The following is a 14,019-nucleotide window of genomic DNA, read 5'->3' on the forward strand; positions in this document are numbered from 1 at the left end:
GAACCTTTTTTCCTCATTCCTAGGGCTCTTTATGTGAAATCTGGAACTAATGTGATATCAGATATTGAGTTAAGCAGAAGTTCTTGTATTCAAAAGTTGAGTGAATGAGAAATGGAGAGCCAAAGCTGTTGGCAAGAAATAAGTCCATTTTTTTTTCTCTCTTCAGTAATCTTAAAGGATGAAGACTAGTAGCTGTCATTTTTTTAAGCAAATGCTATGTGCTAGGCACTGTGCTAGGTACTTTACTTGGCTTCGTTTTAAAACAACACTGCAAGTTAGGAAATGTTATCTCCATTTTACAGGTGAGAAATTAATGCTGAGTAAAATGAAGTTTTTCACTTGGTGCTATACAGATATTGAACAGTGTGGCTGGGATCTGATTAGAGTTCTTTCTGACTTCAGAACATACCTAGTGATTCTTGAAATATGGCCCACAGTCTACTTACTGGCTCAGAATCACCCAAGGGGCTGTCTTGAATCTCATCCCTGGGTTTGTCTGAGAATCTGCATCTTAACAGAGCTCTGTGTTGGGGGTCATTGTAATATAATTTGCTGTCTCCTGGAGGAAGATCTAGAGATGATGTATTGGGATTTGACAAGATCTAAATTAGATTCACTAGGGGTCCTTTTGAGAATTGATGTTACTTTTAATGGGTATAAATTGTTAGATAGATGCTTGCCAAACTAATTTCTTGACACAAACTTGGTTATGGGGTATGAGGGTGGAGGGGGAGGAGTGATTCCCTTTTCTTCACCAACATAACTCTTAAACTGTTACTCATCCATTTGCTTAACAAATACTTGTTAAGCTCTTATTAGGTCCTATACAGTTTCAAGGTACAGGGGATACAGTTGCAAACTGCATTAATTATCAAAATTAATAATAGACTCAGAAATGAGTTGAGTACTTGGCCACAGAATTACTGCTTTGAACTAGCTCCTAAGACCTCTTAGCAAGGAAGCAAATTTGGGGTCCGTGTGGTATTTTAGAGAAGGAAATGGCATTTTGGAGAAGGAAATGGCAACCCACTCCAGTGTTCTTGCCTGGAGAATCCCAGGGACGGAGGAGCCTGGTGGGCTGCCGTCTGTGGGGTCACACAGAGTCGGACACGACTGAGGTGACTTAGCAGTAGCAGTAGGAAGCTTGGAAATTGGAAAATGAGGATTGAGAATCTGGTTCTACCAGTTGAACAAGTGACTAAACTTTGATTTTTCTCATACTGGAGAATAGGAATTCGTACTCTAAATTTTCTAAGTTTACTCGTAAATTTTCAGATTTACTGAGGAGGCAGGTGGAAGATGCTGATGAAATCTTACTAAATTTTTATTACATTTTTTTTCTTTTTTTCTTATTTGGGTGAAATTTCTTTGAAAGCAGTGTAGTGCTGTGCAAGGAACTATTTATTTTACCATGGTTTTACAGTAAGTTATTTTCCTCTTGGGTATTTTATTCTTTTGTCTTATACTGGGCTTTATAAAAGAAACAATATGTCATAGTGCTTATACTACTGATGTAAGCCTTGTGGTGGTGGTTCTTTTTGCATCACAGACATTAATGGACATTGTTAATCATTTGTGATAACTGAAAAGTAGGGAATTAAAAAAAACTATTTATTTATGTTTGGCTGTGCTGGGTCTCCGTTGCTGCTCGGGCTTTTCTCTAGTTGTGGTGCTTGGGCTTCGCATTGCAGTGATTTCTCTTATTAAGGAGCACGGACTCTAAAGCACAGACTCAGTAGTTGGGGCACACAGGCTTAGTTGCTCGGAGGCATGTGGGATCTTCCTGGATCAGGGATCAAACCCACATTTCCTGCACTGGCAGGCAAAAATCTTTACCACTGAGCCACCAGGGAAGCCCGAGGAGGGTTTTTTTTTTTTTAAGTTATTTATTTATTTAAACAAATTTTTGGCTCCTCTGGGTCTTGGTTGCTTTGCACTGGCTTTCTTTAGTTGCGGTAAGCAGAGGCTACTCATTGCAGTGGCTTCTCTTCTTGCAGAGCACAGGCTCTAGGCACGTGGGCTTCATTAGTTGTGGCACACGGGCTTACTTTGCCCTCCGTATGTGGAATCTTCCCAGACCAGGGATCAAACCCATCTTCCCTGCATTAGCAGGCAAATTCTTATCCACTGTACCACCAGGGAAGTCCAGGAAATTTTTTTTTTGTCTTCACTATATTTACTTGGAACTTCACCTGTTTCTTCATTTCAGTAAACATAAATCTGTAGCCATACATGGCAAGTTGGAGGCATTGCATTAGATTCTGGGTGTGTAGACACTGGGTTGACTTGGTGTCTGTCCTGAAAATGGTACGCGTATTTGAGAGACTTGAGCGACTTGAGTGCTAAATATCATGTCATTTGTTGGAGAAACAGCCTGTGAAATTTCAGCCCCCTTCTTCTATGGCATTTGAGGTGAGACTTAGAAGATTAGAAAAAGGACTAAGACAGATGAAGACAGAAGGGAAAGGCATTCCAGACTAAGGAATGACATGAGCAAGGGCCCCAAAGGACAAAGGCTGTTTAGTATTTTCATGGACTGGTGATTGGAACACTGGTGCATGAAAAGAAGCAAGAGAAAGGCAGCTGCAGGCTTATTCACAGAGAGAAGACTAAACTTATTTGACTGTATTCAAGGAGGTAGAGAGTTATTGCAGATTTTTGAAGAGTGTATCCAAATGATTTGATGTCATGTTGTTAATGAATGCTCCTTTTGAAGAAGAGGCAGCATGGGATGGTGGTTAAAAACATTGCTTCTATTTAGTGTTTAAGGCTGAAGTGTGTCTGCAGCTTTCAAATAGTTGAAAGAAAAATCACCAAACAAACCAATTGGTATGTGTAAAGAGTGCAAAAGTAGTACAGATATAGCAAAACAGTAACAATTGGTGAATTGTTAAGTGGGTGAGTTATGAATAACCAGTGTCCATGTATCATTCTCTCAACTTTTCTGAATATTTGAAAGGTTTCAAAATAAGCTGTTCAGAGACAGAGAGTAGGCTTGAATCAGACAGGTCTTGATTCTCATCATGATTCTATTACTTAAAAGCTGTGTGAGTGCTGGAAAATTATTTCTAAACAACAGAGTCCACACCTATTCCAGCCCAGTTTAACTGAGATTTTCCACTTAGGAAAAGAGACTTTTTGTTCACATTAATATTAGGTTAATGTTAAGACTTCTCAAGTTTTCCACAAACTTTCAGTTTAGTTCAGTTTAGTTTTCAGTCGCTCAGTCGTGTCCAACTCTTTGCGACTCCGTGAATTGCAGCACGCCAGGCCTCCCTGTCCATCACCAACTCCTGGAGTTCACTCAGACTCAGGTCCATCGAGTCAGTGATGCCATCCAGCCATCTCATCCTCTGTCATCCCGTTCTCCTCCTGCCCCCAATCCCTCCCAGCATCAGAGTCTTTTCCAGTGAGTCAGCTCTTTGCACGAGGTGGCCAAGATTGAGGTTATTTTATATAGTAGCAGTTTATATCCCCTGCTATGTCTTTTTCTTTTTGCCTGTGACGACATGGCATGTGGGATATTAGTTCCCTGACCAGGGATTAAACCCACATCCCCTGCACTGGATGCATGGAGTCTTAACTGCTGGACCACCAGAGAAGTCCACCCTTCTCTGTCTTCTTTTGGATTATTTAGTATTTTCTGTGATCCCATTTTATCTCTATTGTTCATTTGCCATAACTTTTTGTTATTAATGGGATTGCTTTAGAGTTTATAGCATCTGTAACTATCACAGTTTGCCTTCAAGTGATATTATATCATTTAATGTATAGTATAGGATGCAATTCTATGCTTGCTCCTGGTTTTGTATATATTAAATTAAATATAGCATAACGTTGGCCTTATTAACCATCTTAAATGTTCAGTAGCATTAAGTATATAAGTGGAATTATATAATATTTGTCCTTTTGTGTCTGGCTTCTTTCACTCATCTCTGCTGTAGATGAAGAGTATCTGAGCTTTATTTCTTTTAATTGGCTAAGTAATATTTCATTGTGCGGCCTAGACCATAGTTTTTTTTCCCATTCATTTATTGACAGATACCTGGGTTATTTCTGCCTTTTGACTATTGTGATTAATACTGTTGTGAACTTTTGTGTACAGGTAATTGGTCCCTGTTTTTAGTTCTTTGGGGGATATACCTAGGAGTGGAATTGTTGGGTTATATAGTAATTCTGTGTAACTGTTTGAGGAACTACCAAACTGTTTTCTGCAGTGTTTTTACCATTTTACATTCCCAATGCAATGCATCAATTATGTTTCAAAGAAACAATCAAGTTTTAAAAGTTAAAAATTATTTTTGAAAAAACTTTTTTTGTTAAAATAATTTTTTAAAAAATCTATCCAACAGAAAACTTAGTACATGCCTCTTGGGTGCCCAGTTCTATGCAAGGTATTGTGAGAGTTCACAAAAAGCATAAAGTAGTTCCTTGAATAATTTTTAATCTAGTTGAAAAGATAAAATGTATATTCAACAGACATTTATTGAACATCCAAACAATGAGAATCCAGAGATAAATGAGATTCTGTTTATGTGCTGATGATCTATGTTCTCTTCCCCTCCTCATTTATTTTTTTTTCAATTTTGGCTTCTCTCCTATGCTTGACATCCCCAGTTTCTTTTTTCTTGCTTTCTTTTTGTTTTTGCCACACCATGCAGCATGTGTGATCTTAGTTCCCTGACCAGGGGTCAAATGCACGATCCCTGTAGTGGAAGGCCAGAGTCCTAACCACTGAACCACCAGGAAAGTCCCCCAAATGCCCATTCCTAATTGCTTACTGGATATCCTTATTTGGATATCTAAAAATCTCAAACCTATGAAATATAAGGCAACCTTTTTGTTGCTTCCTGTCTTTCCATTCTCTCCTCGATAGTCCCATGTACTATCCTTTTCTGTGGTCGACCTCAGAATTCATCTTAGATGTGTCCATTTCCTACAAGCATCATCTTTTGTCTAGTTGCACCTCTGAAACATCAAACCTCCTTTCCTGCCCTGTCTTGGAGTTTATGTCTTTGTCTGCCATAGCTTACAGGATGAAGTCCAGGCTTCTTGGGATTACATAAGGACCCGTCTTGCACTCCAGTCTTACCTTCTGCAGTTTCACTCCAGAAATCTGGCAAGCTAGGTGACTTTTTTCTGGGTCTTGGATTTTTCTGGGACCTTCCACTTGCCTGAGTTTCTTTTCTTTTCTTACCTACTTTGCAACTTCCTCACATTGACCTACAGCCTATTCTCTATCTCAGAGTATGGCAAACCTCTGTTATGGCACTTAGAATGTTATAGTTTATCTGTTTATAAATCTGTCTTAACCCACTAATTGTGGTTAGAAACTGGGTTTCTTATCCATTTTCATATGAATTTATTGATCTCCTACTATGTGCTACTGTGTGTTCTTACTGGGGATACAGTAGGTATGAAAAAGACTGTAAATAATATTTTTTAAAAGTATGAATGCACAATATAATTGCAAAAGTCTATGAAAGTGCTGTGAAGAAAATAAAGCCAGATAAGGATTTTTGAGAGGAGTGGCAGTATTATTTGGTGTGGTCAAGGAAGGCCATTATATGGAAATGAGGCCTGAAGAATGAGAAAAGGCCTGCTAGATCTGAGTGTGTGTTTGTTCCAGGCAGAGAAGTTGAGCAAGTGCAGAGACCTTAATAAGGGAATCAACTTGGCATGTGGTTGGCATGTTCCAGTAACAGCAAGAAGGCCAGTAGGAAATGAGGTTGGAGAGTTGGACAGGGTTTAGATATTATTAGCTGTTGGAGTAGCCCAGTTGAGATCTGATGGTGGAGAGAAGTAAGAAGTGACTGGATTCCAGATACTTTGGACAGTGGGGAGAGGATGGATATATTTAAGGTAGAGCAGATGAGGGGGTGGGGGGGGAGGGGTATGTAAGGGGTAAACAAAAGCAAAACCGACCCCTAGATTTGTAGTCTAGGTTCTGATGCACTGTGTCTAGCACAGTGGTTAGCTTGGAGTAGATGAGGAGACCCGTACTCAGTCTCTAGGAGCTCACATAGAAAGTTAACCAGTCCATCCTTGGAAGGCTGTTGACACTTAGGAACATTTGTGGAGCAAGCAGGGGTGCAGGCCCACAGAACAAAGACGGGTCTGAATTTTCATCTCATAGTATTTGAACTTCTTAGTCTGCGGCAGAGGGCTGGATCAGTGGCCAGGGCTGAGCCATCCTGGTTGTAGGCACTCATGGATGGGATGGAGCTGGATACAAAAGCTTTAGCTCATCCTTTTAGCTTCCCAGGCTGTACAATGTCATGATCTTCCCTGAACTTATCTGACAACAGTGAGCTAGAGGATCAGATGGAACTGTGTAAATGGAAACTCTGTCTTGGTTTTACCTGTTTACAGTTTAGTTTTTTTGTTTTTAAATAATCTTAAAACTACTTTTTATTCATAAAGGGCAGAAAAGTAAAATACTAATTACTGAGTTGAAAAAGAATTAAATAGCATAAAAGACTAGAAGATGTAATGAGATAACAGATAATTATTATCAAATGAGTGATACAGTAAGTGATTTTCTCAAAAACCTTCAGGGCTTGTGCACTGTCTGCACGTGAAAGTCTGCCTTTCTTACCTGGCATACTGAGGCCCCACAATACCTTTGCCCCTCAGTACCTTTGCCGCTTTCTCTCTCACTGATCTTCCATATGCACCTGGTGGTTTAAACGTATCATACTAATTTTTCATTCTTTCCCTCCAACCCCAGAACTATTGTTGTTTGTGTTTTCTTCTCCCTCATCCATTTTCCAAGTCTTCATTCTTTCATTTCTGACCCAGACTTCAGAGCCCAGGTAGGTACGTTGTTCCCTTGAAGCCTTGCTAAACTGTTCATCTCTTGCAGATTTCTTCCCTGCTTAGATGCTCTGATCATAGTAGTTGGCAGCTTCGAGTGTATTTAACAGGGAGTTGTCTAATATACAGTTAGAGTCTAAAGTACAGTAGAGCAAAGCATGAATATGGAACCATTATGCTTCAGAGGGAGACTTTACCAGTCTCTGAAGACTATTGCCTTCCAAAAAGGCATTTCAATTTCACAAATTGCAAAACTGTCTTATATACACTGTTGGTTAAAATTTGCTATAATTACTAACCAAAAAGTAGACACTGTTTCTCTTATATCTGCAAAATTCCAAAAAGAAGCTGGCCGACTGCTGTCAGGCTCACATGGAAGGGATGTCCCTCCCTTTTCATCCAGTGCTCTCTGTTGTTCAGTCACTCAGTTGTGTCTGACTCTGTGCGACCCCATGGTCTGCAGCACCTAGGCTTGCCTGTCCTTCACTGTCTCCCGGAGTTTGCTCAGATTCATGTCCACTGAGTCTGTGTTACCATCCAGCTATCTCACCCTCTGTTGCCTCCTTCTCCTCCTGCCCTCAATCTTTCCCAGAATCAGTAATTCACACGGAAAACAGTGCCAGGGCTGCTGTTTCATCCAGGAAAAGAGAACTAAGTAGTCACAACTTCATGTGCCTGATCAAAGAAGGAAGTACAGAAATGTTCTTTCTGTGTTGCCTGAACTGCCATTATACTTTAATATATGAATGTATAAATGTATTTATCAAATATTTTGTTGGTTATTTTTCTCCAGTTCCTGTAAGATAATGTGAAAGTTTCAAGCGTTTTCCTTTTGAGCCTTTTTTATCCCTCACTCTCAAACATCAATGTTGATAAAGGGAAAGATTAGCCTGGATGATACAGGAGAACCCTATTTTATTAAATTTCATGGAATATATAGTAGGTATTCTAACTTTTTAAAAATGGGGGTCTGGCTATCAACTATATTTCAGGATAAACACTGTAACTTCTTAATTTTCATGAAGCAGTTGGTGAATACTATAATTAAGCAGTAACAGGTTTGAGGGAATGAGAGGATTTTTGTGCAAAAAAAGGATACTTGAAAAATGTGTTCCACAGTAGATATTTCCACTTGAAAATAAATACTGCTTTGCATACTACCTTTTCTGTGTTTCAGCTATTTATTTAGCAAATATTTTCATTTCATTATGTTTTGGAAAGCATACACTTGGACACAGTAGGGGATACAGAGATGAACCAGAATGGAACTTGCTCTTAAGGAGCTTAATTCATACAGAGGTCATACCTACAATTTAGTTTAAGAGTTTACATAATTTTTAATGTAGTTTTTTTGGGGGAGGGTTTAAAATAGGCTTGAAAAAAGGGGAAAAAGTAGTTTTTGTGAAGGATTCTAGAGGGTGACTAGGATCAGTAAAAGACTATAGATAGTTTTTGGATTCAAACTGATGGCTAAGTCAGTTCCACTTCTAGGACTGCTTGTGAGTGAATACCTGTTTTAGCTCCACCTCAGTTTTTGAGAGCTGCCGATGGGAAAGGACCACGGCCATGGCTATAGAGAAAGGAGAGCTGGACACAAGCTTGTTGGCGTCAGTGCTAGGGCATTCTGGGTAGCAGGTGGGTGCAACTGGGATCTGTAGGGTACCTGAATTTTAAAGTGTTTAGAGATAAGTGAGGCTAAAGAAAACTAATTCGTGACATGGATAGTAACATGCTCAAAAAAAGAGCTATTAGAGTCTTAAAATCTGGATTTTATTATCTGGTTAATTTACTTACAAGCTATATGAATTACTGTAAGTCATTTCACTTTATTATAGTCTGTATCTTTATATTTAAAGTGGGTTTCTTATAGACAGCATATAATTGGGTCTTTTTAAATCTTATCTGGCAATCTATTTAATTGGTATGTCTAGACTATTCACACTTAATGTGATTTTTTTATATGTTTGAATTAAATCCTACCATCTTACTAGCTATTTTCAACGTGTTCTGTCTGTTTTGGGTCTCATTTTTCATTTGGGTTAATTGAGAATTTTTTACGATTCTATGCTATCTCCACAAGTAGCTTATTATTTATCTCTTAAAAAATTTAGTGGTTACCCTTGAGTTTACAGTATCCATCTTCCTTCATAGTATTGTACTACTTCATATATAGTACAAGATCTTAGAATTCTTAATTCTGCCTACCGTAATTTGTACTCTTACGCTTTTTATTTTGCATATGCTATAAACAAAATGCATTTCTATTTTTGCTTTAGGAAGTTATCTTTTAAAGCAATTAAAGAGCTCTAATTAAATACAAGCTTCATTTTCATTTGCTCCATTTTCTAGACTTTATTTCTCTGTGTATCGTGCACACCTGAGTTTTTGTCTGGTGTGTGTGTGTGTAGTAGCAGTAGTAGTGCTGGTCTGCTGGCAGTAAATTCTCTTCATGTTTGTCTGAGAAAGTTTTTATTTCTTTTTTATCCTTCAAAAAATGTTTTTTTTCTGGGTTAACAGTTATGTTTCTGTGATAAAAGTATCACTGCATCTTCTGGCTTATATGGTTTCCAAAGAGAAGTCTGCTATAATTCATGTCTTTGTTCCTATATTTAGCATGTTTTTTTTTTTCCCCCTTCCTTTGTCTGTCTTCAGAATTTTATCTTTATCTTTGTTTTCAGCAGTTTGAATACGATCTCTATAGGTGTGTGGTGCTGTGTTGTTTGGTTTCGTTTTATATTTGTCCTTCTTAGTATCCTCTGAGATTCTTGGATCTGTAGTTTGGTGTCTGTCATTAATTTTGGAAGATTCTTGACTATTATGTCTTCAAATATTCCTTCTACCCACTCTATGTCTTCCCCTTTTGAGATTCTAATTATGCATAAATTTGGTTATTTATTACACCCCACCACTCTTGAATGTTCTTATTGTTTTTGATTTTTTTAAATTCTGTTTTTCTCTGTTTTAGTTTGGGTAATTTCTATCGACCTATCTTCAATTTCATCAATTCTTTCTTTCGCTTTGTCAGGTCTGATGGTCCTGTCGGAGGCATTCATTATCTCTGTTACTGTGTTTCTCACTTTTCGTATATCATCTCAGTTCTTCCTGACAATTTCCTTACTCTGTCACACTTCTAGTATTAATTTTTACCTTTTCCTTTCCAGCTAGCTGTCATATAGGGCAAGATTTGAATTTTATTAGTTTTTCTTATGCCTCTTTTGCATACCTTAGGTTTGGAAAAGCCTTCTGACCCAGAAATCACTAAGAGCTATTCCAAAATAGAATGACATAGGGAATGCACTCAAGCAAGCTTGGCCTGAAAGTAGAAAGTGAGAAGAAAGTTATGGACCAGTTGCATTGAGGAATGAAGAGCTGCTGTGTGTTTTCATCAATCTGATTGACTTGCTCAGGGTAAGTAGTCATCTAAATCTGTTCTTTTCTTCCTTGTTTATTTAACAAGACCATCAATGTAACTGTTATTTTACTCTTGTTCAGTGGGATGACCAGCTATAGTCCTTTTATCCTAAACAAAATCAATGTGGGTTGCTTTTACAAATACTATGTTCTTGAATGGGTCATGGGTCCTGGATTACAGCGTCTTGGCAATATTAGGCTTATGGAACCTCACAAGGGCCTATCTTTTTGTCAGTTCTGAAATGGAAAACTCCCTGAATCCTTTATTTAATATTATTTTACCTCTTATTGGCCACACTCATAAATTTGTTTATTCATTTATTCTTTCCTTCATTCAAACATTTTGTAAGCCTGCTCTCTCACAGTTACTGTACATTGTTGATGATTACAAAGATGAACAAGATATCTTTTCCCCCAGGAGCTGAGGAGACTCTTCCTTAATATAAGAATGTGGTTAGTACTGTAATGCAGCTGTGAAGTGCCAGTTGATTAAGATTCATTTGGGCTGAGGAAGATTGGTCAGTGCTTTGAAGAAGAGAAAGAATTTTTAACTGGATTTTTAAAATGGTTAGGATCTTGATAGGCGAGAGTTGGATGGCCATTCTAAGCTAAGCAAACAGCTAACACAAAGACACTGATTTGTGAAGTATTTGCCAGTTGACACTCTGTTCCTCTGAAGGCTTGTTTCTTTTTCCTTCTCTTTTACTACAAGATTTATTTTTTTCTTGTTGTTGTCATCCCTCCTCTCTGTTTACTTGTTTCTACCTTTTTTGTTTTCCTATAGTTTTTAGTGACAGGTCGTATGGCACTGGTTTTGTGCTTTAGGACCCAGAGATGCAGGGTCACCTGGATTGCCCTCCAAGTTGACATGTTGGGCACCATCAATCCTCTATTCAGCTTATGTTTCAGAGTATGTACTTGGAATAGGAAAGCAAATCTGTCTTTGCATGTTTATAGATCCTGCACACAGGACAGATGTGACTCTATACTAAAACAAAGTAGAATGAATAGACCAAAACCTTTCAGAGCGTGTGTCAGACACTTGCCCCATCAGTCCACCCCATGCTGGTGGTTTGTTTCCTTCAACAGTCCCTTATCAACTTGACTCTCTTCTTTTCTACCAAACTAGAATATGTTGTTCAAAGATCCAAAGGCATCCTGTCCTTTTTTTTTTTTTTTAATTTCCCAGAACATTTAAGTTTACTCTGTCACTCACATTTCCTTTCTGTTTATTTTCAACAGCTAGTAGGTTATTTTAAAAGGGCCCTACCTCTAAAAAAAATCAGTCATCTTTCTTGTTTCAAGGACTTTCGCAGGTAAGGTAGATGTTAAGGTTTGAGACCAGAACCTCTTTTGCAGAATTCCTCAGAGTAGAAAACCTGAAAGTAAGATAGTTAGTAGCAGGTAGAAAGGAGGAGACAGGCTACCCTGATACTGTTTCTGAAGGGAAAAACTGCATAAGGTGCCAGCGGAGGTGGAGAAGAATCCTTGATAGTTTATACTTTCGGGAAGCCCTGTACTCAGTAAGTTGTTTGCTTTAACTTGGTTGTTTACGGTCTGATTCTTCTTTCCTGGGTCAAGACAAATGAGGCTCAACTAAGGAACGGGAATGAAAGATACCTACCCCCAAATTGAACTCCTCTTAACTCTCATCCATGACAAGTAGGACTATTAAAATATGTGAGTACTGAGAATTACATAATAAGTTAACCCTGCTGTTTTCTCTGGAATAGGAGGCTGAACCATCTGTCTCCAGAAATGTCTTTGAAAAATGAAGAGCAAAATGACCTTTCACCCAAGGACTCAGTTAAAGGAAATGACCAGTACAGAGCTCCATCTGGGATCCATGTGGAGCATGAAGAGGAATCACGTAATGACTTCTGGCAGTTTGAGTCCAGTAATCTTTTTAGACACCCTAGGATCCATTTGGAGCCTCAAGAGAAATCAGATAATAACTTCAAGAAGTTTGTTATCAAAAAACTAGAGAAGAGTTGCCAGTGTAGTTCAACCAAAGCCAAAAATACCATTTTTGGTTTCCTTCCTGTTTTGCAGTGGCTCCCAAAATATGATCTGAAGAAAAACATTTTAGGAGATATGATGTCTGGCTTGATTGTGGGCATCTTATTGGTGCCCCAATCCATTGCTTATTCTCTCTTGGCTGGCCAAGAACCTATCTATGGTCTGTACACATCTTTTTTTGCCAGCCTCATTTATTTCATTTTGGGTACCTCCCGTCACATCTCTGTGGGCATTTTTGGAATACTGTGCCTTATGATTGGTGAAGTAGTTGACCGAGAACTATACATAGCTGGCTATGACACTGTCCATGCCGCTTCAAATGAGAGCTCATTAGTAAACCAGATGTCAAACAAGACATGTGACAGAAGTTGCTATGCAATTACAGTTGGCAGCACTGTAACCTTTGTGGCTGGAGTTTATCAGGTAAGAAACGATGGAATAAGTGATTCTTTCTGGCAAAGAAATCACTATACGTGAAGTCTTAGTTCTGTCAGGGATCTTAGCAATCATAATAATTAAAGCTGTCATTTATTGAGTGCACAGGATATGGAAGAGGTAGTGCCAAAATTTAAACACTGGTTTGACTCTGCAAGCAAGATAAGGCTGCTTCTATTTTCTCAACTTCAGCCTGCCTTTTAACTAGTGAATGTCAGTCAGCCAGAATTTAATTATTTGGTTGTAAAAATTTAGACCAGAAAGGGACCTCAGACCACCTAGTTCAACTTCTTAATTTTGTATATTAAGAACTATCAGATTTGCTTGAAGTTTCTTGTGGTTGGTTATTGGCAGAGTCAGCACTAACAGGCAAGAAGGTGACTGGGGTTGGGAGAGGAAGAGTGCAAGTTTTTTAAACTGTAGGTGACTTCCCCCTTTCTTTTAGAATTGCTGCTCTAGTCAGTGACTCTCACTAAAGTTTGTAGTTTTCTCGGACTGTTGGGGAGGAAACAAGTTGGGGACCTCTATTTCATACTGTCAGCCAGGAGAAGGATTAGAAATGAAGTTCTTGGGTCTCCACAGAATCCACTGATCTGCCATTATCATCATGCCTGTGCCTTTTGGCATTCAGGAGTCAGTGCCAGCATTAACCCTTTTCTCTGTTAGAGACATTTAGAACCAATATGGGACGCAGAAGAGTAGCTTACTCTATTAGGTGCCTGGGTAGGAGGGGAGGGAGAAGAGGCTGGTGAACAGAAGAGCTGTGTCCTCAGAGTTCATTTTTGCTTTTTCATTAGTATGCCTCACCAAGAATGAGAAAGGGTACAATAGAATTTTGAGGAAGAATTAATTGGGAAGAGGAAAAAGAAATAAAATACTGTATATTTGAGGATGTAGAATTCACATGGAAGGCAGTGTGGCATAACCACATGTACACAAGCTGAAAATCGTTTCTCAGTTTGAAGTTAGATTAAAGAGAGTTCTATAATCATTTTTAAAGTGTGGTTCCATTTTGATGTGAATCTAGTTTTTTGTTTTATCAGTAAAAACTTACAGTAATGATACGTGATTTAAAGAAAAATAAATGTTTTTTAAGTTAGAATTTTTCCAATTTGCATCCTTATGATTTCTCATAGATCCTTGGGAGACTTTTTCTTTTTCAAAGCAATCTGAACCTTATTCAAGTTTAAGAAACATTGAACAAGAAAGTAGGAATCCTGAATTCTTGTCTGGGCTAGTTAGTAACACTGTGACCTTGGGCAACTTGTTCAGGCCTCTGAGTGTCATTAAAATGAGCCCTCTCTTTGTAAAATGAGAGAATTGATAAATGATTGTGTT

The 14,019-nt window shown here is 38.4% G+C and overlaps 2 protein-coding genes across 9 annotated transcripts in view; one reads left to right on the forward strand and one right to left on the reverse strand.

Annotated features, from left to right (window-relative positions):
* PDE6A (phosphodiesterase 6A) overlaps positions 1 to 14,019 on the reverse strand; it is a 128,958-nt gene that overhangs the window by 96,148 nt on the left and 18,791 nt on the right. The window lies entirely within an intron of this gene.
* SLC26A2 (solute carrier family 26 member 2) overlaps positions 1 to 14,019 on the forward strand; it is a 110,494-nt gene that overhangs the window by 89,706 nt on the left and 6,769 nt on the right. For 6 of the 7 annotated variants that reach the window (XM_069592425.1, XM_069592426.1, XM_069592421.1 and 3 more), the window contains 2 exons: positions 10,045 to 10,224; positions 11,961 to 12,669. In XM_069592425.1, coding sequence (XP_069448526.1) covers positions 11,986 to 12,669 — 684 coding nt within the window. In that variant the 5' untranslated portion in view covers positions 10,045 to 10,224; positions 11,961 to 11,985. Of the gene's footprint in view, positions 1 to 362; positions 1,423 to 10,044; positions 10,225 to 11,960; positions 12,670 to 14,019 lie in introns of those variants that run through there. The other variant, XM_069592423.1, reaches the window with a different exon arrangement.

Source organism: Ovis canadensis, chromosome 5 (genome assembly GCF_042477335.2).
Source record: "Ovis canadensis isolate MfBH-ARS-UI-01 breed Bighorn chromosome 5, ARS-UI_OviCan_v2, whole genome shotgun sequence".
Taxonomy (NCBI): domain Eukaryota; kingdom Metazoa; phylum Chordata; class Mammalia; order Artiodactyla; family Bovidae; genus Ovis; species Ovis canadensis.